The sequence below is a fragment of the Electrophorus electricus genome, chromosome 6, assembly GCF_041902795.1.
Source record: "Electrophorus electricus isolate QZ-2024a chromosome 6, ASM4190279v1, whole genome shotgun sequence".
NCBI lineage: Eukaryota > Metazoa > Chordata > Actinopteri > Gymnotiformes > Gymnotidae > Electrophorus > Electrophorus electricus.
Window position 1 is genome coordinate 9,087,253 of NC_137502.1, and position 25,689 is coordinate 9,112,941.

Here is a 25,689-nt window from a genome sequence, read left to right on the forward strand (position 1 = left end):
CTAGTGTATTGCTTTAACTATGCTGGTGTTGTACTCTGAATTAACAATTACATTTGAGATTGCAGCTGATGAAGCTTTTGAAAGGAAAAAGCTGAAGTATGCAGACTTGGTAGCTGAGGTGAGACAACTGGGTGGTCAGTGTATATAAGGCCAGTAGAGATAAGAATTTGCTAAGGAATTTGTAGTCAAGTCTGCCATTTCTTTGCTTATGTATTTTGGTTTTAGACAATGTAAACTAAGGGTAGCTGTGAATTAATTATCAGAAGTAACTGAAAGGCCTAGTCAGTGTTTGTGGATGTGAACACAGGCAATTTGGGGAAATGCATTATAAACGTGGAAAGTGAGGTAATGAAAAGAGTGTTTACAGAAAAAAAGCGTTTAAACATTTAATTAGAAATATTGATAACATAAAATATAAAGTATTAGAGAGATTTTGTATCTGTATAAAATGATCTGTGTTACAGAGCAGAGGCCTCTGTAGAGGCCTCTGTAGAGGCCTTTTGCAAAGGACCAAAGGACTCTGGGTAAGCCTTTGTAGTGTAAACTACATCATCCCTCCACCAGGCACAGGATGGTACTTGCAAATGTAAGATGTAAGACACTTTACACAGTCATTAAAAAAAAAGTCTCCTATTAGAATGTAAAGGTACCAAACTCCAACTTGTATAAGTATTAAATATCAATTTGCATAATGGTAAATGATGTATGCATTGGACATAATGGTGGAAACATCAAAGATCAATATATAAACAAGGTGGGGCAATTATGCAAAAATTAATATTATTATAAATTAATATTAAAAATTAAACTCCTGTGTAGCCATTAGACAGTCTCTGGAGGGTGCCTCAAATACATGTTCTATTTAACTTGCTATAAAGGACAGGACAAGCTATTATCAACTAATTCTTGAATCTGCATCTTTATTTTCTTTTTGAATTTACAAATTTAAAGCCAGTAAATTGGGAATTTAGGAACGACAAAAAGCTGAGGTATTTAGTGTTTCAGGTACATGGCCTGGGGTCTGGGCAGGTGAGTGGACTGTGTAATGTCATTGTGTAATATGATAGATCCAGATGGATCCAGTGGCACTGAGCATGCACTGAGGCCATTATGGATTTTACGGGTTAGGAAGTGATTGTTTGCATCGGGACAGCACAGTGGATAAGTATAGGGAGATGAACATGTTTGCAGTTGGTGTACTGCAAAAGCCCATATGGAACTGAGCAGACATTAATGATATCAGTGGGGCTGGGTATGGTCTTGGTCACCAGGGAGGCCAGTGTAGGTTTACGTTTAAAGAGGTGAGCTTGGAGCATGGTGGGGCTGCAATGCTGGCCTCACTGTTGAGTCTTCTGGGGGTAAAGTGAATTATGGATAAAATACTGAAAAATGTAATAGAAAGAATATAGAAGTGTAACTCAAAAGTTTTCCCAATGGTGATAGAAGCACTTGGAGCTGGGATCCCAAGAAGGAATGACTCTAGTGGATCACAAGTATGATGACACTGATCCCAGTCCAGAATGGTACAATCCTAGGAATTGTGAAAATACTGTAAAAAGATATATGGGAACTATATTTTATCATTACATTTTTATATTTAGAATTATTTATATTATACTTATACTATAAATAGAATTGATATTGTTTAGTTATCCTTCTAAGATAACATTAATATAGCTATGAACAGTATCGGTAATTCAGGTTAGCTATACTTACTACTACTGATGACTACTAGATAAGTGGCACTGACTACTTGAATTACCACAGCTACTACTATTAATATCGATTATCCTATCAGTATTTAGGTAATATAGGAATAGAAAGGCATAGCTTTAAAAGTCAAATCATTTGAAATTTTCTTCCATTGTATCATCATAAAGTCTCCACACAGTATTCAGGATAGTACTCAAAATAAAATATCCTTTTAGAGAGATATATCATTTTAAATATTGACTAACCTATGTTAGTATACTAACATGTAGCATATATAACTTTGCATGGCTTACATGGCCTTGTTAGTTCTGGTTTAATACTGGGCTGTTTCACTGGGTCCTGATATTGATTTCACCAGTCTGAAGTTGAAGTGTCCCTGCGTCACTATTGTAGAGTCACTGCAATGGCCTTAAGCTGTGCTGTGCTTCCACCCCAGTGCTGTATTCCACAAACTAACAATGACCTGACTGAAGTTTTTAGCATGGCCACTGTATGTACATTTACAGCATTTATCTGATGTTTTTATCCTTTTAAGATTACAATTATGACTGACTACAACTTGAGCAATTGAAGGTTAAGGGCCTTGGCCAGGGGCCCATCAGTGGTATTATGGTATTATTGCTGTATTAATACTGTATTGTATTATTTGCACTCGCGTAGTGTGTTGTCTGTTGTACTTGTTTTGTGTTGCACCATTGTTTCATTTTGCTGTACACTTGTATATAGCTGAAATGACAATAAAGCCTTTTAAACTTTTATAACTTGGCAGTGGTGGGACTTGAATTGGCAACCTTCCTATTACAGGATTACCTTAACCACTGAGCTACCACTGCCCCATGTAGCAGTACGTTAACCAGTAGGCATTAGTTCTTGAAACAGTTTGACACGTACTCCTGATGCAATGTCCATGTTCTTTTACTGCTTGCTGTTGGTAAAAGATAAATCTGCAAAGGTGAGTATGCTTGCTTTATCCCTCCTTTCGCATTGCTCCCGGTGACCTTCTTGCATCCCTCTACTGCTGAACCCCTATCTGGAAATGAGTCCCAAGAATAGGAAAACTATATTCAAGAGGCTTTTTAAAAGGGTAATGAGAGCAGACTGGAACCCTGCATCTACCAGAGAGGTCTCAGTTCTATGACTTTAAAATACTGGCACCTTTTCAGTGCTTGGTAATGCATTTAAGATGCTCAATGCCCCATCTGCTACCTGTCTTTTGTGAACATGTTGAGACTTGTTGAGCCAATGTGTCACATATATATTGATACATTGGTTTATTTCCAGAGTATGCCCAAACATTTGGTCTATCCTGCAATATCTCCCAGACAGCCATCTGTATGTTAAACCTGAAAAGTGTCCTTTTCACCAGTTGTCCATGTCTCCTTCTTCGGGTAAGTGATGAGCACGGAGGAAAGGTGAATGGAGAAGAATAATGTCCAACCTTCTCTATGGACAAGAAGCTTCACTTTGACTTTTGAATGAATCGTAATATTAGCTATTAGTCATAGCACAAAAATAGCTTTTGTAGACATAAAAAATGCAGAAGTGAGAATGTGTTGAAGTGAAAAAATGATAGACTGTAGAGGGGTGGAAAGGGGAGGAAGTGGCATTTGAAGTATAAAAACGCTAAAGATATTTGTAATTTCTCTTAGGTGACTAATAATTACTTACTCATTACCCTGTGGCCATTTAGTCATTCTTAAACTCATTAACTTTGACTGAAACTGCCCACCCATTTATTCTTTCTTTCATTCTCTGTCTCTCTCTTTCTCTCTTTGACTATAAACAGAGTTATCTAGAATTCTTTCATTCTTTCCCCTGCTACGGTGGAATTCCAAGTAGCTGACCATTAAAATTCCTCCTCATTTAATGCATAAATATCCTCCCCCCTGTGTCTTTAAATATGTTTGACAGAAACCTAACACACGATGGTGAGAAGTGATAAGGAAAGTGATAAAACATCTGAGTATGGTCAACAATCTGTCTATAGTGGCATGTTTTGAGCTGCTGTATTTCCGCCATAATGGCTTTGCTTTGCAAATGAGCCATAATTTCAGTTGGGGGGGGGGGGGGGGAATCCCCTGGACTTTCCAGATGTACCAAGGTGTTCACAGCCCCATTGTGCCTCAATATGAATGAACAAATTGATTTGTGTCACTGGATGTTAAAGTCAGTAGGTTTGAGAACTACAAGAAGACCCTTTTATTAATCCTGATGCATCATTTTGGCAGATCCCTATAATGTCAAATGCACGAGCATTTGCATAGATATCAGCTCTTCAGTCTTCAGTATTTGGTTTGGACTCGATTAGCAGTAATTAAATGTTTTCTCATTCAGACTTTTTCTTTTTCTTTTTTGTTAAGCTTTTTGTTAAATTTGTACTTTTTAGAAGATTTTATATATATATATATATAGCGTGTGTATGTGTATGTGTGTGTGTGTGTGTGTGTGTGTGTGTGTGTGTGTGTGTGTGTGTGTGTATATATATATATATATATATATATATATATATATATATAAAATAATTTATTTATGTATTTATTTATTTATTTTTACAAATTCCTTCATCATATTCTCTATATCATACTGTGGAAACTAGTGACCTATTGATAGAAAGATGCATGTGAGCAGCCAACCATTCCAAAAACATGTTAGACAGTTCTGGACAGACAGTGAGTCTGGATGGGCAGGCTTGTGCCAGAGATCACGTTTAAATTGTGGCATAGAAATGACAATTCAATTTCACCTTTTGACCAATTTCGACCTTTTATTAAATAATTTGATTCATATTACCTTGAACATGGCCACACACCATATTTAACCCCCAATTTATCCATGACATTACAAAAAATACATGACAATAACATACCCCCCCAAAGTTCTTCATATCAATGTTTATTCATATCAGTGTTTATTTATTAATTTGTGTATCTTAATTAGCTTGTCACTAACTACTTGTATTCTAAATATCAGTGTTACCCAATAAAACGAGAAAGAAAGTTTAATTGTCTGCATTCAGAATTTAGTACTTCTCAGAATATCTGTTATATCCAATGTATCCCACAGACAAAATTCACAGAATTAAACAATTTGTTAACGATTCACACACGTGAATTCAACATTCTTGGCGTTAGATAACTGCAGTTATTAGTAATTTCTGTCAGAACAAAAACAAAAATCCTGAGTATTAGCACTTATGTCATGCATAGGGGAAATCTACTCCTTTCTCACGCCGGCGGTTTGTGTAGGAGTTCTTGGATAAAAAGGACGCTTGAGGGTTCGAAACTGGCACTGGCCAGTACGTAAAAACTTCGCAAAAGGTAAGTCTGCAGGTAGAGAGCCTCAATCATTGGCGCGACTGAATTGTTAGAGGTACAAAATGAGCATTCACTGCGGGAGATCAGTGGTTACAGATAATATTGTATTCTTCGCGTACTTTATAATTCTAAAATATTTTTGGCTATGGTTGGGATACTTCTTTAGTAATAATTTTAAATATAATTATTTTTCAAGAATGATGAAGGGTAAGATACCGTAACCCCAAAATTATTGGTCTAACGGCTTGTTTCTCATACCACTGCATAATTTCTAATGTCTATATTTATTCTTTAGATGAGTTATACGTTGAAGTTAATCTCCCTTCTCTGCTTGTGCACCATGAGAGTGCCAGCTGTCGACACATTTCCTAAAAAATGTAAGAACATGCTCCGCATACATCGGCTATAAATGAACTATAGAGTCTGTATGCCTGATTGGTTTTCGACTTTGTGTTTGCGTATCTATTTCCGTGTTTTTGAATGCGAAGTCACATTAGGCGAGAGACGTGGCAGCGTTACACTGAACTGTCACACAGCCACTGAGCTACCTGTGATATGGAAGCATGGAAATGTCAAGCGACCTGAGAATGGCACGAAGCTGACCCTTCACGACTTTGATGCTGACCTAACTGGGAACTACACCTGCGGGTACAATGATGAAGTCTTGCATTACACGTACATCCTGCTCGACGTATCTAAGGACATTCCCGGTGAGTGAGTGGACCGTACACCCTAATCAATTCAACTGTTTACATAATCCATGCCATCATAAAATAAATGATAACAGAAGAAATATGAATACTAACCACAACAGATCTATTTGTCAGACCAGTCTATAAGTGTTATTGCTGTAGAGTAGGCTTCTTGAAAGCCGTGGTTAAAAATGGAATTAAAAATGTAACAAATATAAATCCTAAGAACTAACTATTCTTGAACAGAATTAAATGCTCTTCTCTAGTATATGTAGCATCATAATATACTAATCTAATAAAGAAAAACTGCTTCTTGGCTTCCCCCCAGGAAATAGAATATTAAAAGATAAGCATATACAAATATGTGGGTTAATTACAATATGATAATATCTAGCAGCATCTTAGGCTTCCATGAAAGAGGCAATCAGCATATTCCCCCTCGGTGAGTGGCGCATTTCACATATGACTGGCATGTGCCGAGTTAAACATAATTTCATTTTACCTCAGTGTCAGCAAACCACAACTTGCTGCTAGACAAGCTTTAATTCAGCTTGTACTCAAATTAGAGCACTGCCATTGTTAAAAATGGGGGAGGGCCGTTAAGTACTGAATAATGAATTGCAAGTATTATTTTGCTTAGTTCTTGTTTTAATTCAATTTAACAACACTTTATGAATGACTTAATTTCTCGTAGGCTCACATATTACATGTACATCTGAAACGTTCAACTGCAGCTACAGCATTTCCTGTAGAATGAACATATCAGGCTTCTATGATTTCAGACTTCGTAATGAACGGTATGACACAAAAAAAATCACACATACAAACAAAATAAATAAATACTTTTCTATCTATCTATCTATCTATCTATCTATCTATCTATCTATCTATCTATCTATCTATCTATCTATCTATCTATCTATCTATCTATCTATCTATCTATCTATCTATCTAAACGAGAGTTGCAATTACTTTCAATGGTCATATTACATACAACTTGTTCTCCCCTGCATAGACTCTTTTCACTTGAAATACGAGTTACAAACTGGTTTATCATTTTAGTCAAAAACGATTTGCCTTGCACTGAAACAGTGTATAAGTCAGTTAGAATGCTTTGAAACGCTTATTCGTAGTGGGCAGAAGTGAAAGAGCAGAGTTTCAAATACCTGCAATGTGCACATTGCAAACAGGTTGTTTGCAGTTGGATAAACTCTTTTCACTTGAAATATGTGTTTTCTTAACATATTGTAAGTTATTCACTTTGGTTAAAAACAATAAGTATTGCTCTGAAATGGTGTATAAGCCGATTACATTGCATGGAAACGCTGTTTCGTTGTGGTTAGAGGTGTAAAAACAGAGTTGCAATTACTTTCAATTGTCATATTACAAACAACTTGTTCTCTCTCTCTCTCTCTCTCTCTCTCTCTCTCTCTCTCTCTAGGGATAATAACAGTTGGGTGCAGCCTTCTAAAGATGGTGTCTTTTACCTGATGCACTCCACCAATCCTTATGCGGAAGAGAAAACACGTCTGGTGGTGGTAGGGGAAGCCATTTCATCTTCAGGCTACTATGTTAGAACCAGCCACAGTTTCTATCTCCGAGACATCAGTGAGTGTATAGAGTGCTTGAGGGTGACCTCTCTTTTCTGTGACCCTCATGGCTGTGCTTGGCTAAATCTGACCACTGCTGGGTTTGTCTCTATAGTTAAGCCTGGCTGTCCTAAATTCTCTGTGGCCAAAGGGGTGGTTGATCTAACTCCTCCAGACACCTGGGCCTCACCCTCAAGTTACTACCCTCTTGAAAATGAAATTCAGTGCCAGTGGCGAAGCAATGGAGAGGTACTACTCTCTCTCTTTCCCACACAAACACACCGCATAAGCACATAAATATATGCATAACACATCCTTAACCTGAATGTACTTCTTTGATCTTGCAGACAAATACCTGCAATTTGGTCAATGGCAAGCATGTGCCAGAGGATGTCAGCAAGCTGAGGGTTCGCTGCCGAGACCCGCTTCTCCTCTCTCAGTGGAGTGAATGGACACCATGGAAAAATGTATCTCACTAATAGTCACTTCTACATCCACTCTTCCTTTCTGTCTCTTACCTTGCTGTCCCCCTCCATCTCTGAATACCCCCTTTTATATATGTGTTTTTGTGTGAGTGTGCATTGCACATATGCATTTATATACACTGTTTTTGTCCTATTAAAAGTCTTTTTTTCATATCCTGTCTATTTATTCCTGTTCATATGAGAACATTAATGAATCCTTATTTCTCTGTTCAGTTATAAAGCATTATACAGATTTATTTCTATTACAGATATGCAGCAGAACAGACTAATTAATAAATAGCTAATTCATGAAATGTAAGAAGAGTGAGGTACCATGTACCTAAAACAATCTCAAATTAGTTATCTCCTAAATTCAACTGAAACAATTTTAACATTTAGCAAGATTGCTAATTTGATATTCTTCTGTATTTCAGAAGGATGCTTTTGTTTTTAAAAGAGTTTAAATGATTTAGAGGAAAAGTAAATGTCATATTAGAACTGCATCAGTGAGCTTGTGATTCCTCACCAGAGCAAAGTGTCGAAAAAAAGAGGTTTGTGTATATGTTCAGACCCCTAGAAATGTACAAGATGTGTCTTTTTCTCCTTAGGTTTGTAAAAGAAGAAAGAACAAGAAAAGAACTAAACAGAATAAGGCTAAGAGAAAAAGGCTGTCACAGCAGGAAATGACACCAAATTTAATATGATGGATTTCTTCTTCTTGTTCCTCACTGTTATTTTTCAGTAATGAAAAGCTTTATTTTTCTTCAAGGAACCTTAAGAATCTACAATGTTTTAACTGGGGATTCAATCAAATGAGTGGTTCTTCTGGGAATTTGTATTGCTTTTGCCAGGGTGAAAGTAAAACCAGTCACTGTATGATCACATCAATTCATTTTGTGCATTGATCCACACTGCTCTGCTACTGTTAGCAGTTGGGCCATTCCACCAAATAGGTACCATTTCTGTCCCAAAAACATTATATGTATAAATATGCATAAAATTAATTGTACAATAATTTTTTTTATTAAGCAACGTGACCTACACATTGGTGCAAGTGCAAATTTAAGATATATATTTTAAACAATAATAAAAACTACATACAACAATGAAAAAATATTTGTTACCTGTCCCTGCTCTCTAAGATGACAATTTACCATGAAATATAATCATTAAAATAGTTTAGAATTTTTTTTTACATTGTTGTATATCCCAATTATTCTTTGTATAAATGTTTGTCACCAAGAAATCCATGTTGTAATTAAAAGACACATTTTAGTCATGCCCCGAAGTTTTCACTCATTACCCAGACACATTCCCCCTTCTTAAATATTTGGTCACATTTTAATCAGGAATACATCATCTAGATTGATCTAAGGCCACGGGAAGACTAAAAATAAGTTTCTAATTTTTTATTTTTCTGTATATTTGATGACATTGTGACCAAGAAGGTCTTTCCTGACTGTACAAATATTACTTTGTGTTAAATTTCTAGAATGTGCACAAAGACCTCATGCTATTAGCATATTTCTGACAAAGACTAAAATTCTCTATTCAGCTAACTTCTCTGTGCTTCTGCATTAGTTTTCTTTCTCTCCTTGTGTGTCTATTACTGTTTTTGGATTGGGTTGATGCTCGTGTGTGATGGGGGACACATGCTGTCGCTGGAGAATGCTCTGTTCCTGTTCGTTTGGGTCAGCTGTGATAAACATCCAGTGGTTACTCTTCTGCTCTGCCTTATGGGAGTCCAGAAACGTATGAGCAGTGACCTCATACTCTTTACCAAATGGAGTCCTACATATATTTACACAGACCAACACACATTCACACACACAAATTAATCCAACAAAAAAGGATAGATAAGATCATCACTGAATTTCCTATATGAAATAATGAAAAACTAATGAATTTGTTTTCATTTTCTATGATCAAGATCATATGAAGAAAAGCCTGTCTTCCACTTATGTAGTAATGTTTGTAAAGTGGCCTTACCAGAGTACATGATTGGCTAGAGCAGCCAGGCACTGGTTGGTTTTGCAGTGGGAAATCAGCACCTTGGTATTCCCCTGTGGACACACAGTCCCCAGTGCATGTGCAATAAAACTTTCTGAGTGTGTTTTTGTGTGGTTATACATCAAAGATAAGTTTTGGAATTTTTTTTCTACACTTCATAAAGGCTCTGCTTTTGTACAGAATACCACTGTTTTACATCATTTACACAATATTACACAATATTTACACAATCTCACACAAAGTCCTGAGACTTCACATTTTCTTTTTCCTCACTAAAATGTGTGAAAAAAGAACAACCTATCTATGATTCCCAAGTTTCACAATGGAATTGTCACTGAATAACATTATTTTACAGGAATCATTTTACAGTCTTATTTGTGTAATATTTTGATCATTTGGCTACCCTTATTAAACAAACATATTTGAATGTGTTAGTGTAAGTGTCTGTCTGGGTCACTGTTTACCTGTACAGGGTAACCCTCATGTTCAAGACGCTCTTGGGGGTCAAAGTAAACCACCCTCCACCAGCAAAAGAACCCATGCTGCTCCACTAAGCTTACTTCTTGTTGACGAGACAACTTAGCACACTTCTCAAATGTTCTGAGATCACTGGCCAGGTAAAGCTAAATAAATATGCAAAAATCATATGTATATTTTGTTATACTTGGGAGGACACAAGTCAGAACCTTTACATATTTGGTCAATAATTTGTGGTCATTTTTATAAAAAATGTTCTCCAAAACTATCCAAAATCCACTTACAACTATAAAGAGCTAGGAAAGTTGTGAATGTTTTACAAAGTTGTGAACTTTTACAAAGTTATATTTTGAAGATGCAGACAATGTGTGCAAGTATATTGAAGCAATGCACCACCAAACTAAGACTTCTAAGAAACAACAAGAAAAAGCCTTAGAGCAGAATTCCCCTTTGAGACTGTAGCATGCGCACAATCTTTATGAAGATAATGATGAGCTTATCTCCTTTACTCATTTACCCCTCCAGCGAAGCCTGCTGTAGTTCTCAGGGCAAAGCTTTCCTCATATCTGAGCACCGTTCCATTGGAAGTTCCATCCACACTAAGCCACAGAAAGGGAAAAAGCTCATCAGGGTGAGTGTGTGTATGAGCATGTGTGTCTTTCTATAAATGGGTGCACTCATACCTGAGGCCTCTGTGTGTATGTCAGAGCATGGTTTGAATGTATTTGAAAATGATTACCTGGTAATGACAAAGGCATTCCTTACACAGGGCTTCAAACTGCTGGCTCCGCCCACCTGGCATGGTCCCTGAAGATACGGGTCAGTGTTTACTTGTGAATGTGACATCACATTGCTGAGGTCAGCAATGATGCTGAGGGTGCAGGGCTCATGTGGGTCAGACTTTGTTCCTTCAGTGTTTACCAGCATTACTGTATCTCCATAACGCAAAAATCCATCTTGTGACACAGTTAGATGCACCTGGGGAAAAATTAAATAAACTATATCTGTTTCTCTGGAATATTCTTTGTGTATTTTGAATATCTCTATATCTTCTTTATACAGACTAATCAGCCTGCAGTGTTGCTGTATAGCTACATGAACACAGGACAGGACATCTGTAATTACTGTGCCTCTGCACACACTGGAAAGAAACATGGCTCCTACTAACCCACCCTTCAAATGACAACACAGCAAATGACAATACAGCAAATGACTCAGCTAGCTGAGTCCTATGACCTCTGACCATAGGCAGAATGTCACAACTCAAATCTGAAAATTGCTGTAAAGTTCACCCCAGCATATTTAACATAGACCTGAAACAGATAAAATTACTTTGCATTATGCATAAGTGATGGGTCTCCAACTAAGGTCTCTTTTAATTAAGGTTATTGTAGCCTGCCCCCACTCCCCCAAAAAATACCAAAAATAAATAAACAAATATTGCCTATATAGCAGACTAAGAGCAACAGTGTTTCCCACTCCTGCTCTTGGGGTACACATTTGCAGTACACATTTTAAACAAAAGCCAGCTTGTTTATTGGCTTATCAGTTGAGTCAGGTGTACAGGTGTATGTAGGTAACTAGTAATAATCTTTTACAAATACTTATTCAGTCACCATACATTTGCCATCCGAACGACTGTGAGCTTTCTCTGGCTCTTAATAATTCTCAACCTCAGCAATAACTCCAGAGTAGATATTAATTCTATAGCTCTGATTTCAAATGAACATTCAGCCTGGAGTGATTGTTGGAATAGCTTTGCTGTTAGGTGACACAAACAATCCCAGTTTACTTTGAATTTTGCTTGATATTAAGATGGTTTGGGGATTATTCCAGGACAAAAATGTTCATTAATCATAAAAGGAGAACATGTCTCCGGATTCTCCAAAGTTCCCCATGCCCAGTCCAAGCAGTTAAGAAGCCATTGGATGTCGATCTACAGCTTTTTGTTGCTGCTGCTGTTTTGCTGCGCTGTAGCTGAACTAAAATGATCAACTTCTGTTCATTCCAGTGTTGTTCTCGCAGCACTACTTTGAAGCAAGCAAATGTATATGTATAGCATGTATATTTGAAAGTAAAAGGGTATGTATTACAGAATTTAGACAACATCTTGAGTTTTTTCCAGATTTACAGTCATTGTAAAGTCACTGAGCAATGTAGGACATTTTTATACAATCTTGAGAACTCTTGTATTACAAGAGTTTTGTTTTATTATACTAAAGTACAAAAATTAACTAATTAAACCAATTGCCAATTTCACAAAGGCACCACTGCATCAAAATGTGAAGTAGGCTATACTTAGAGATTCGAAAGCCATTTTTGTTACATTATATTTTGTTTACACACTTCTCCTTCTCCTGGCCAATACCTACATAGACAAAATACAATGCATTCATACACCATTGACTGCTGGTTCTTGCATTCAGAGCTTTGATTGCATATGTTCAAACCTGATATCAACATCCATCTCGAACAAAACATAACTGGACATCCGAGATGGATATCCTCCTTACTACCAGGGGAAAAAAGTCTGGTTGGAAGGCAATGAGCATACTGAAAACATTATATTTTTAAAATAAAAACATTTTTAAAAATAAAAATCTGTCTACTACAGTGGACATCTGAACACGCTACCTATGAAACTGAATCATAATCACAGTAAGTCAATCCCAAAGGAAATACAACGTTGTCAAGATTTATGATGAAAACTACCAACATCTGAGCTAATCTAGATGTAACTCTTTTCTAGTGTATGTCTAGTGTTTGTATTTTGATGTTATAAAGTTATGTTAATGGAGTAGGATATTTCAAAAAGCAATTCCCTTTCTTTGAAACACAGAGGAGGATCTTGCACTTTGTACACATCACATACGTTTTGCTGTTGCAACCAGACCTGTGACTCCTTGATGCATGCGTTTCATCCACAATCTTTGGGAGATGGATGGCCCCATAGTGTCTCAGCTGCATTTGGCTGAGGTTTCCACTTTTGACGTGGAGGAGTGGTAGTCATCTTCACTCTCACTGGAGATTCATACGTGGACCTGAGTAATCATCTGCTCACCAAGGAGAAATTTTAAATTCAAGGAACTTCAGTGGTTTCTTTCCCAGAACTTGGCAGTCAGTCTTATATTGAAGCCATGCATTGGTGATTGCCAAATCAAAAAAGTGGAAAATTGTATGCACTGTCCATTTCCAAGTGCGAGTGGCCATCCTATAGAAACTTAGCATCCTGTCGGCCATATCCACACCACCCATGTTTTTGTTGTACTCAGCAATTGCCACTGGCACCTGGACATACCTTCTCTCTTTCTTAGACCATCTAGTGCATGTGCCCTGTGGCTTAATGCCATAGGCAGAAGATGCCATGACCACTGGTTTGTTGTCAAACCACTTGATGACAGCAAGTTCAGGATCTCACCTGACCACCATCTCAGATGCCCCTCTTCCTTTCTTTTTGATGGCCTGATCACCTATAATGTTGCATTCCTTTGGAATTCTGTTCTTCATGATAGTTCCTGTACCTCCCAAGCCTTTCTCCATCATGGTGTGCAGGAGAATGACAGTTGTACAGAACCTGTCAAAAAACAGGTTGGTTCCTCTGGGAACAGTCTCTGCCAAATGAAGGACTGCTTGTTCTCCAATGCCCAATCCCTCTGTGACTCTAAAGGTGGTCTTACCTTGGTAAACCACAAAATCTAAGACCATACCACTTGGTGTGGCCAAGACAAACACCTTTAATCCGGTTGGGTATGGTTTGCCTGGTACATATTGGTGAATTGGGCAGCGACCAGTAAACGGAATCATTTGCTCATCAATGGACAATTTTCCTGTTGTAAGCTGATTTAAACATCCTTGCCTCACTTTGTTCAGAAGGGGCCTGACTTTCCACAAGAGGTCTCTGCTTTTGTCCTCATCTGAAATATCAAGGTCATTGACAATCCCTTCCTTCTCAGTTGAAAATACAGAGAACAAAATGTAGGTAATAAATACAAATGTCCACTGTGGAGGACATTTGATTAAACACTCTTCTATCATCGTAATATATTGTTATATTACTTTAAAATGGTTTAAGGAGATTAATATAAAACATGACAACATTTCAATTCAAAATTTGCTCAGTGATAACTAATAAGCACTTTTCTTCTTTCCATAAAAGCAGGTTGTGCTGATGGATGCCATTTTCTTTAAAGAGAAAGAGGAACTTGCCAAAACCCCACCCCCATAACATGCGGATCATTTAAAAGTTATAAATGTCCTCTTTAAAGAACAAAAGGAGCTAGCGTCGTAGTATGTTTGGTGTGGGAGATATTTAAGTCTAAATATGTACTGTAGAGAGGACAAAATTGAACTGCTGGTAGTCAGGAGGTTAAAGCTATTTACGCATGCCATTCCATGTCTAGAATATATCTTCACTTCTGACCACCTGTAATGGAATTCGTAAAACACTGCCTCGTTTGTCACTCATATCATGTAATCATTATTTATTTTCTGGCAGAGTAGCATAAAGGTGCGTGGCGTGCAGTGAGCGTGATATTTCATGGAGCGGGGAGGTTTTTATTCGTTCCAGTCCACTAGAGTAACAGATGGGATGGTTATTGTTTGCAGTTTTTGGGGAAAAACTTGGAGTTTATTGTTTTTGTAAACACAAAGTTTGCACCAGATAAGAGAATGATGGGTACGCTTAAAATATAGCTAGTTAATTAAGAAAGCTACGTACTATTTAGCCTACTGTACAAAAACATGCAGCTACATTAGTCAAATCTCATACAGGGAGATATACCTAGCTAGTCAACGTTAGTTTAACCTATTGTATCTAGCTATGGCCATGATAAATATAACCTCTACCAATTAAGTAGGCAATAATCAAAGGAAGCCGACCCGTTTGTTCTTGGAAACAGTTGGGTTTTGTTGTAACCTCGACATTTGTCATGTTTGCAAAATATAACTGCAGTTTTTTTTTCAGGTGTGAACTGTGAGTAACCCGGAGCGAAGTGTTCAGACGACGTCCTTCATTTTTACTCCGCTAAAACTGTTTTAATGTTATGCCCATAACACAGTTGACAGTAGGCGGTCATTCGTTGTCGGCGACACATTGTACACACAATAATTGTTATGTCGGCATGAGCATCCCTGACCATTTTCCAACGTCGTTTGTGCAATCAATTCAACATACATGTGCAAGATCCACTGGAGCCTGCAAACACCTTCACTTAGTACTGGACGACGGTTGTGATCAGATCAGCCGAAATGGACGTTTTTTTTAGGAGCGACTGCATCAAAAGTTGTTTAAGATAATTTAGTGGCGGGGAAACAGTTCATTATAATTTGGGCTGTTATATGCAGTCTGTTTCGTTCTGGGCAATCACCATTCCGTGACTGGCTACCACAAAGATGGCCTGACAGTTTTGTTAAATTAAAATGTTTTAAAATTCCAGCACATTCCATACTTTTCAATACATGGTAAAACTATCCCAAAACTGAAAAAAAACTGCAATTTACTATTTTATTACACTGTGAATTTTAATCATGCTACCTTGTGTGACGCTACTTCTTCAAATTGATAGGCTATTTTCAATAATAAAGACATCTTAAATACAGATCAGTGGTTGCTCAATTAACTGCGACGCTAATAAGATCTATTTAAATCAGCGTCCCCTGTCTGTGTGGAGGGGGTTTGAGCTCACGCATAATTATGAAGTATAATCGGGACAATAGAGGGCAGTCTAACAGTATCAAAAATATGCTGCATCTTTACGAAAGCCATTGAGACCAAGTGGAATGATTTTTTTTTTTTTAAAACAAGCCTAAAAAGGTTAAAATAACAGCATAATAACACGGTCCAATTGATTAGTAATTGTAGTGGACATTCAGACTAGTCATAACATTATATTCAAGGTTTTTGTTCAGCACATCATTCCTGCGTTCAATTAATCTTTGAGGGAAAATGCCATTTTGCGGGTTACTATTAAACTTTTATGTGATTTGAAGAAGAAAAACACACATAAAACAACTAAAGAAATAATTAAATTAAGTAAAACTGGACGGAGTTGCTTAACCTACTGGTTTCAGGATGTTTTGTCTCAACATGCCGGTCTTCTGAACTGTGAGCTGTCCCTTTTCTTTCCGATGGAGAAAATCTTTAAGGCTTTCCTGCAGAGACAACGCTGAGTTGTTGGTTCCGGGTTTTTAAACAAGAATTATTTTGTGTTGTGCGAGAACGACTTTATCATATTTTTGAGTAAAAGTGTATTATTTATGCGTTAAGATGTTTGAACAAACCTCTTCCAAAGTCGCATCTTCTCTCCAGTTTCCAACTCGCACGTTACGGTTGTAGGTCCGGACGTTGGCCATCTCAGTGTCTATAAATGTTCCTCGCTCAGTTTTTTTTGGGCTATCGATAGGCCGAAATGCCTTAGTATCTTTACTTACTATATATTTTGTACATTGCAGAAAACTTACATCTACAAGTTTTCTCGTATCGATAATAATAATTCATGAAATGTAATTCACATTCTAGTAGCTAGCTAGCTGACCAAGCAGTACAGGACACTTGTTTGCCGGTCTCCTTGGATACAAGACATGAGGGAGTTGTTAAAATCGCCAGCTGTCAATCATTTCAAATCATCACTCTAAGCTATGTTTGAGGAAACAAACAAGTAAATAAATAAAGCCCAGGCCACGAGTCTATACTGAATCATACACAATTTTATTTTCCTGTAACATTATTAGATTTTATGCAACAGAACCTGCAGGCTACCCACTAACAATCTAGTAAATTCATTTTTAAGTTTACTATGACATTGAATTATTTAGACTAATTAATTTTAAAAGGGTACAAACTCTAGGCTTTCCATATGACATTGAACATGGTATTTGGAGTACCAAATTAAATGCAAATGTGCCTGTGTGTCATGGTAAAATTTTGTATGGCTTATGATTGCAATTTGAATCTATGCATTGATGTATATATATTTTTTAAATATTTTATTTGTGGAACAGCATAAACTGCAGAGACTTTAACAGAAGAAAAATGACTATTAAAAAAGGGAGTGTGGGTGTGGGTGTGGGTGTGGGTGTGTGTGTGGGGGGGGGCTTAGAGAGAGAGAGAAATGATAAGTAATGTTAAGTGCCTCTCAAGTCCATAATGGAACTGACAGATCATAAGAGATAAAAGATGTTTATGAGGGCTGAGCTCTGAAATATTAAAACTCTTAACAGGAAGGGAAAAGCTACAGACTTAACATGATTGAGATCTTGTTACACACTTAGGGGATTCACCCTCTTGTTTGCTGATCAAAGCAATATTCTTCTATGTGGTGCAAGCCATAACATTAAACTGAGCTGTAGTATACCTGTTAATTATATTTTATATTAATTATATTGTAAATATATGACAGGGATTAGTAGTATTAGTAGTATAAATGTTATTTGGTCATCAGTTGTCCTCAAAAACTCCATTTGCCTGTACAGTGGGTCCTTGGTTTGCTTCATTGTAAATTCCCTCATAGTAAGTCTGGTTGTTTGTTTGTTTTTTTAATAAAGATGAGAGATCCAATGTTTAGATATCGCATTAATTAACATGACTAAATTATGATGCTGCTTCCAAGCTGAGACACTATTTGACATTTGGTGAAAGCTGGAATAATAGGATGGGAAAGGACTGTAAGCATTTAATACTGGGAGGCCATTCCTGACAGTTTTTTACACTTGGAAATCATAATTGCTACTAAATAATTTTCACTTATTTCCACTTATAAGGCCGCTTAGTATTTGGTGATTATGAGGATTTGATTTGATTTATAATAATATAAGAAACATTGATATTATATATTTTTTGTCTGATTGTGAAAAAGAGAGAAACTGAAGTTCTCCATTGTCCAGTTGGGAATCAAACCAGAAGCTAGCTGATGCTTAGCCCATCCTACTGATCTACGTGTCACCTCTGTGCTGTTTCTTTCAGCGCCTCCATATCCTCTAGGCATATCCGGAAAGACGCGTCATCATGAATTACTCAGTGAAAGCTCGTTTGGATTAAGCTGGGCATGAGCTTATTGGTTGATTTCCTCACATTAGTGCAACTGACTGGGGCTCCTGTATTTCTGCAGATTTGAGGCGTTGTACATTAATCAGCTGCAGCAGACAGAACTGGGACTCAGCAACCTTCAGCCTGAAAAAGAGGACACATGCGCCCCCCCCTTCTCTTCTCTACCTTCACTCTTTCCACTGGCTATCATAACCCATTACAGGTCCTGTGATATTACTTTTCTGAGTATGTGTGTTATTGCCATTGATCCATTGCATCCATTATAGATCCCTGAGGGCTGATTTCTGTAAGTTTTCTAGTTTCTGCAAAACAACCACTGAATGATAAAGGCATTGTGCATATACTGCTTATATTGTTTTTGTCCTTTCTACTCTTTTAATAAACTTGGTCATATTGATAGCTGTAATTTAACAAAAAAAGGATTACTAGCTGGAGATTCTCAAGGATTGTCTTAGGAAGTTCTAATTATACACAAAAATATAAAAACATGTATATAACTATACCATGCATTAAGCATGCTTTTTTTATACAAGCATTACTCAAGGTTAGGAAGAATAATTATAGAATGGATCCAAAGTAGCAGAGCATACTAAACTTTCTCTGTGGGACACATATTATTGTTGTGTGTGTTTCAGTGAAGGGCTCCCCCTTTTATCTTGAGTACATCTCTATGCCTGACTCATATTGCTGGGGAATTGGATTATACTAATGTGCAACTCCAGCAACAGCCAAGAGGATTTAGCGGAAACATCCTCGAACCATAAAATCTTAAAACAGTTTTCGCACTGTGTGTGTGTGTGTGTGTATGTATACATGTGTCTGTCAGCTAGGAGCTAAATGGTAAACTAAAAGTCATATATTGTTCTGCAGACATACATTTCTTATATTAATGTGAACATATTCATTTTCCAGCAAATGTTAACATTAAATACAAAGATATTCCCAGCTTGAAGAAATTGTTTAAATTTTTTTTTGCTGATTAACAAATTCTGCTCATTGATGCATACCTAACATCCAGTTAACTTGGGGCAAGTGCCAAGTGCCACTTCTTAGCTGTGTAGGCCATAGTAAGCACTGCTTGCAATGATTTTGAGATGCTATGATTTTGAAACAGAATGATAGCAAAAAAGATATGAAGCCATGGTGTTTTGGTGTAAGGCCTATAAAAAAATCTAAAATAACAAAATGAAATTCAGACACTATTACCAAATCCAAAATAATGCAATTTTTTTTATTACAATTCTTATGGAAGCATTAGCCTACACTGTCTATCATGCTCATGTCTAAATGCTCAGTGTGAAACATTTACCACTATAGTCTAACTGAAAATCTTCATAGTTAGGATATATTTCAGTTTTTTTATTTTATTTAGATTTTTAAAAATACTTTTTTTTATATTTCAATAGTTCACATAAGCCAAATATTTACAGTACAACATCAAACTATACAGTCAAATAGTGCTTTGGAAAAATTTATTAATTGAAGATAATTTATTGTACAGAGGGGCAGCATGTTAAAACTCAGTTAAAACCCACTTAACTCATTTTGCGGTCTTGCTTAAAAACTAGCTTGCTAAAAGCATTATACAGTGCTAAATGACAGTGAGTGTGTGCATATTACGCAGTGCATATTGGGATGACAATGACGAGGATGAGTATGACCGTGGCAGTGACACTGAGCGCAGTGATGCGGTAGGCCTGGTTCCTGCTGCAACGTGTGAGCGACTGGGAGCGATGCAGGAGTGTCTCCGATGCCGCTGGAGTGTAAACCTCATCCATCCAGAAGTCCAGAGACTCAGGGACCTGAAAACAGACACAGTGGTGATCATTTACCTTATCAACTGGCTATACTTGAAATTACATCATTTGTTTTATTATGGCACATTTATTTTGTTTTTCAGATAGGTGACATTTGTAAGTGGTAAAACTTTCTTGTCTTTTAAAAATCTATATTTGATCATTTATTAACTATTATATAAAGACAAACAGCTAGTGTGTAAAGTGCTATTATTTCTATAGATCTATAAAATGGACTATACTAGGTATAGAATCTCTGGACTATGTCTTTGCTACCAGTGTTGAACATGTTTGAGCTACTGCCATCAATTCATGGTTCCATTTATTCTGTGACACTAACAATATCTTACCTGAAGCCTATTGATCTAGCTGCCTATTCTGAGTGGAAATGTAGCTACCAGATAACTACTAGAACCACCCTTACAAACATGAACATAAACTTTAAGCTATGTAATACCATAATCCAATTTCAGCCTGTTTCAAGTATAGGCTGTAAGGTAATGCAAGATGGGCATGATGAGCCAGTAAAGATACAACATTTGCAGTTTCTCACACTTTTGAGGCTGAAGAATATATAATAACAATGATAACTACTTTAGATATGCTAGTTCAACAATTTTGACACACAAACTAATAGCTAATGTCAGTTGGCACTATATTACTAAGCATTAATCCTTCCAATTTATTTTCCTAGTTTGTCGTGGTAGTGTTTTTGAAATAGGTTGGCAGTTTCACAGTTTTCTGGGCAACTAATGATGAGTCATCATCAAAATGGTGATTTTGAAGATGGGTGATGACAAGCCTTTTTGATACCGGAGAAGAAAGGATTTATTGAAAAATGAATGAGAGAGGGAAGACAGGCCTGGTTGGAGGGCATCCAAATATATGAGGGCACTAATGAATAAGCAAAGCCAGCCAGTCTTGAAACCTCTCCCATTTCATTACACACTCCAGCTCTTCAGGCAGTCATCTGTTTAGCTGCTAACTTCATCACTCATGATCTGCATTTTTTTTTTTCACTAGCCTAGCCAGTCATTAGGTATATTGGTATATTTCAGAGTTGTCTTCACATCTGTCAAATGTCTTCTGGCATATATAAGTGTAATTTCCAGTATGAAAAAAAAAAAAAAAAAAAGCATTGCCTCAAGATACTTGCCTCACCTTTGTGAATTCACTTTCTGAACTGCACACTGGTGATAGCAGTGTGCAAATGTTTTGTCTTTAAGCAAGAAATTTCAAGCATGTCAAAACAGGAACATGCAGTTTAATCTGAAGCACCACTCTCACATAGAATTCCTGGTGCTCTGCTTGTGTTGAACTTGTGTTGAACATAGATCGAAATTAAATTTTGCAGGAGGTAGGTCTGAGTACTTAAGTGGTCTTACCTGCAGGTCAAGAGGCGTCAGCTCTGATTGCCTCCAGGAAACTTTGGGACGGTCAGTTGGCCTCAGCGTAGGGCTATGCATGCAACTTCGCAATGGAGCTCGATGGGTCTCAGGAATAAGATGAGAATTTTTCCTCTCCTGCACAGGGTGGACCTCTTTCTTACGCAGAACTCCCTGCTGCTCTGTCTGTGACATTAAATAATGCAGGACATTATTAATTTTCAAAACAAAGTCACGTTTACATATGGTGATGGTTATAGGTGGTGGCAGTGTGTGTATGCCTGCATGTCTACCTGTGTGGGCTGTGAGCGCTGCTCTTTGCTGAAGCTAATGCTCCATTCACGGTGGTGTTCAGAGCTGTTGCTCCCTGTGTGGCTCCTGGAAGCCCGGCGTGTGAACAGGCCTCTGTGCTTGGCTACAGCCCCTTCTGGCCCTGGATCGAGAATAAACTCTCCCTGCTGCTGGGTACTGGGTTCTGGTCCAGGCTGCTGGTCTACAGGCTTTGGCTCTAAGTGTGAGTGTATAAGCTGTCCTCTTTGCTCCAGCCGGTTCAGAGTGGAAAGGACAAGGGCCAGTTGATCCCGCAGTTCTGAGATTGGTTCAAGTCGCTGTTCCAGCTCCGTGACACGCTGCAGTAGCCGGCCGACACCCCATCGCACCCCTTCCTCTGGCCCCTCAAGAGAGTGGAACAGACGCCGGAGCTTCCCCAGACGCTCCCGTCGCTCTGGTAGCCCTGCCCCGCCCCCCTCCTGGGCTCCACCACCCTCTCCTGGCAACACTGCCATAGAACCACACATGCTAATGTCGTCTAGGAAACGGAAGATAGCACTGATGTCATCCTCAGCGATATCAGGGTTATCGATTGAGAGCTTGTCACTAAGCATGAGGCTCCTCAGAGCCCGGCGCTCAGGAAGCTCTGTTTGTGTGGCCACGCTCGCCATGCCCTCAGCATCTGGCGACCAGTCATACCAAGTATCCAAACTCAGTCCACTCAGACGCTTCAGGGTGTCACGAACCGACCTCACAATGAATGGATCAAAGCCAGGAATGTCAAAACTACTGCCCTCAAAGCTAGATTTAGTTAATCCTGGTTTATTTAATCCAGACTTGTCTAATGCAGACCTCTCTGATCCAGGCCTACGTGAATCGGTTTTATTTAGTCCAGGTTTTTCATGCTTGGGGCATTCTCCTTCAGATCGGCTATCGATGTCCAGACTGTGACTTTTGTTTGTCATGGCTGGGCTCTGGTGAGTCCTCTCCATCACTGTAGGCCCAAAGTAGGTGGAGCTCTGCAGGTCATCAAGGCTCTTATGCTTCTGGCGATATTGAGTGTGTGGAGCAGTGTGTGCATCAGTGGCAGCAGTGAGCATTTGTGCATCATGTCTTTGTGCAGCAGGTCCTTGTGAATGTGCATCAGTTGTCTGCGTAGCATGCATATATGGGTATGCAGCAGGGTTGTGTGTGTGTCCTGGAAGATTGTGTGCACGAGTGAGTGCGTCTTGCAGGTGTTCTGCAGAATCATGTACGTACACAGCAGAATCAGGATAGGGGTTCTTGCAGGTGAGGGAGGGGACATCCTCACCTCCTTCTCTGAGTCCTTCCTGGGATTGGCCACTCATCTCCATGGGGATATGTGGTAACAGGCTGTGGAACTCCCCCTTAAAGACACTCCTCTTCTGAGCACAAGCTTGAACAGGATCCGCATCTGAAGTAGTTGCCAGAACCTTGATAGCTGACTCCTGATTCCCTGTGCAGTCAGTGGGAATGTCCAAAGAGTGCACACTCTCCATGCTCTCTCGGCAGCGTGGATGTAAGTGGGAGTGTGCAAGCAAGTGGGATGGAGTGTGTGTGGGTGAGACCTCGCCGCTCAGAATGATCAATCCTTCGGTGGAACCCTCATATTTACAGCCTGAGGCTATAGCCCCACCCTGTGCCTGCAGCCAATCACAGCGTGCACACCCTTGACCACAGGCCAAGCAGGAGGTCCCAAGCTGAGTCGTGTGCATGCGCGAGGGAGGCAGGCGGGTGTGTGTAAGCAGATTGAAGAGCGAGACAACATCGGCGGCGGCCGAGAGCCGATTGCTGCAGGGTGGGTGCAACCGCTCGCGGAACAGCGTGGCAGGGAAGCATGGGTCTCGGCATGCCGTGGAGTACAGCAGACTCCGCAGCTCCAACAGCGGCTGCAGCTCATAGCGGCCGCTCAGGTACACACAGACGTCGGCGTACGACACACGCCCACGACATGCACCCAGCACCTCCAGAATCTCCAACAGCACCAGTGGATCATCTGTGGTGCCTGACATAACTGCAGGAGATCTGAACATAAGCTGGAACAAGGTCTGAATGCTTCTGAACTCACCTGCAAAAAACTATGCTTACATGTGACATTTAACACATGCCAAAACTATACCAGCATCCACTGATCCTTTTCATATGACAAAGGTCCTAAATCACACAGCCTTGTATCTCATGGGTTAGATGTACAATGCATTACAGCAAGGTTATTTATTTTTTTATTTTTTTACAAGTGTACTAAATAATTTGTAATAATCTACCTACCTGACACACGCAAAATACCGTGGACATCATTGGGTTTCTATCGACAGATGGCTGCTCTTTAATAACGTTAACATCAAATATATATACATTACAGAATGTGTAAAAAAGAGAACCAGGTCATCTTTCTGCAGTAATGGACTTTTCATAATACCGATTCCTGCTTCAACTTAATACGACTTTTCCAGTTTTATGAGCAAAATAGAATCGACCGGGCAAGAAAATTTAATGGGGAAAAAATTTAGTTACCTCCAGCAATTCCATGAAGCAGAAATCAAGTGTATCACAGTGGCGACCTTATTCAGAGCCTTAAAATAGCAACTATCGTTATAGCATACGAGAGAGGCGCATCTTTAGAGCGCACTATAGTAGAACATCTAGAAATAACGTCATCAAAAACTCATACAGAAACGTAGAAACTCGCACAGTCGAGCACTCATTCATTTAAGCTATCATTGAAGCAGGTCATCTGAAAACTCCAGGGACAGAATACCGCTTACGTTTACCATCAAGACAGTCCACAACACGCGCCATTTTTTTCCCTGTATAATAGGCTACATCATTTTAAATAGCGTGCGAGAAGAGCATTACCGAGCATACTTGAGCAGTGCTGAAGTAACTGTGAATGACTTAAAAGAGCTGTACACCTATGCCATCTAACGACAGGAGCAGACACACTTGGTCTGTTCCCCATCGTGTCCCACTGTCATTACTATAAAAAGCAGACCATTTATTAATGCTGTTTCACAGCCGCGCTCGTTCGCTGAAGGGCATGTGTTCAGTAATGAATTTCAGTCTCAACTTGCAAGCGCACTTAAACTGCAGTCTGAATAAGCAAAACGTGTTTTCCGCACATATCTGCTTGCAGTCATTCAAACTCACACATACATACATACATACACACAACTGTTTTTTACTCACACAAACACCAGTTAAAACGGATTCACCTTAGCAAAACTGATCCGATTAAAGTTCTCACAAGTTCATAGACGCGCACAACACTCCGCCACCCTCCTGAAAATCTGAAATTGTCATGACCACAAGGGGGCAACAAACAGCTACTGCGCTTTTAGCATATGTGCGCATCACAGATGTTTAGTGAATTTAAAATATGACGGCACAAAATGGAATTATGTGCTCACAGGTAAGATTACAGTAATTACCAAAAAGGTTAACGCCTGTCATATGTCTGTTTTATTTGTTACAAATAGATTAAATCTTGATTCTGCTTATCAACTAGTAAAGTCACAGCAATGCTTCTACTTCCTGAGAAGGCTGGAGGTTTGGCATGCCAGCTAAAATCCTTAAAAACGTCTACATGGGGTACCATTGAGAGCCTTCTCACCAACGGCATCACAGTTTGGTTTGGGAACTGCCCTGCACAGGACTGAAAGACTCTGGAGGGTGATGAAGACTGTCAGAGCCATCACAGGAGCAGCCTATTACAGGAGTACACATTATCATCCAGTACACAGCTCACCCCCTGTATGGTCTCTTCATACTCCATCAGTATGGTACAGGAACAGCTTTTATGCACAGGCCATTAGACTTGTAAATAACCACCAGTGACACAAGAACTCTATCTATCCAATTATGTAATTATACAATGAGCATGTGCACATGTACACACACACACACACACACACACA

At 38.7% G+C, this 25,689-nt stretch overlaps 3 protein-coding genes across 4 annotated transcripts; 1 reads left to right on the top strand and 2 right to left on the bottom strand.

Moving 5' to 3' along the window:
- The first annotated feature begins 4,930 nt into the window (after positions 1–4,930).
- On the top strand, positions 4,931–8,630 carry il12b2 (interleukin 12B 2). Of its 2 annotated transcripts, none has more exons than XM_027015123.3 (8): positions 4,931–5,030; positions 5,323–5,404; positions 5,516–5,737; positions 6,414–6,516; positions 7,161–7,327; positions 7,424–7,557; positions 7,656–7,775; positions 8,381–8,630. In XM_027015123.3, the coding sequence occupies exons 2-8, from the start codon at positions 5,323–5,325 to the stop codon at positions 8,474–8,476; spliced, it is 924 nt and encodes a 307-aa protein (XP_026870924.2). In that variant the 5' UTR covers positions 4,931–5,030; the 3' UTR covers positions 8,477–8,630. The 2 variants fall into 2 exon arrangements, with proteins under 2 accessions (XP_026870924.2, XP_081572740.1); XM_081716614.1 differs by lacking the exon at positions 4,931–5,030 and adding an exon at positions 5,216–5,234.
- A 540-nt stretch (positions 8,631–9,170) lies between these two features.
- cfap161 (cilia and flagella associated protein 161) lies at positions 9,171–16,813 on the bottom strand. The gene is made up of 7 exons (XM_027015121.3): positions 16,539–16,813; positions 16,320–16,409; positions 10,999–11,237; positions 10,777–10,858; positions 10,247–10,405; positions 9,762–9,835; positions 9,171–9,563 (listed from the first exon to the last, which is right to left on the bottom strand). Exons 1-7 carry the CDS (start codon positions 16,608–16,610, stop codon positions 9,350–9,352), a joined length of 930 nt encoding a protein of 309 aa, XP_026870922.2. The 5' UTR covers positions 16,611–16,813; the 3' UTR covers positions 9,171–9,349.
- A 2,662-nt stretch (positions 16,814–19,475) lies between these two features.
- Positions 19,476–25,012, bottom strand: minar1l (membrane integral NOTCH2 associated receptor 1-like). The gene is made up of 3 exons (XM_027015142.3): positions 21,778–25,012; positions 21,485–21,670; positions 19,476–20,105 (listed from the first exon to the last, which is right to left on the bottom strand). Exons 1-3 carry the CDS (start codon positions 23,806–23,808, stop codon positions 19,920–19,922), a joined length of 2,403 nt encoding a protein of 800 aa, XP_026870943.3. The 5' UTR covers positions 23,809–25,012; the 3' UTR covers positions 19,476–19,919.
- Between the last annotated feature and the right edge of the window lie 677 nt (positions 25,013–25,689).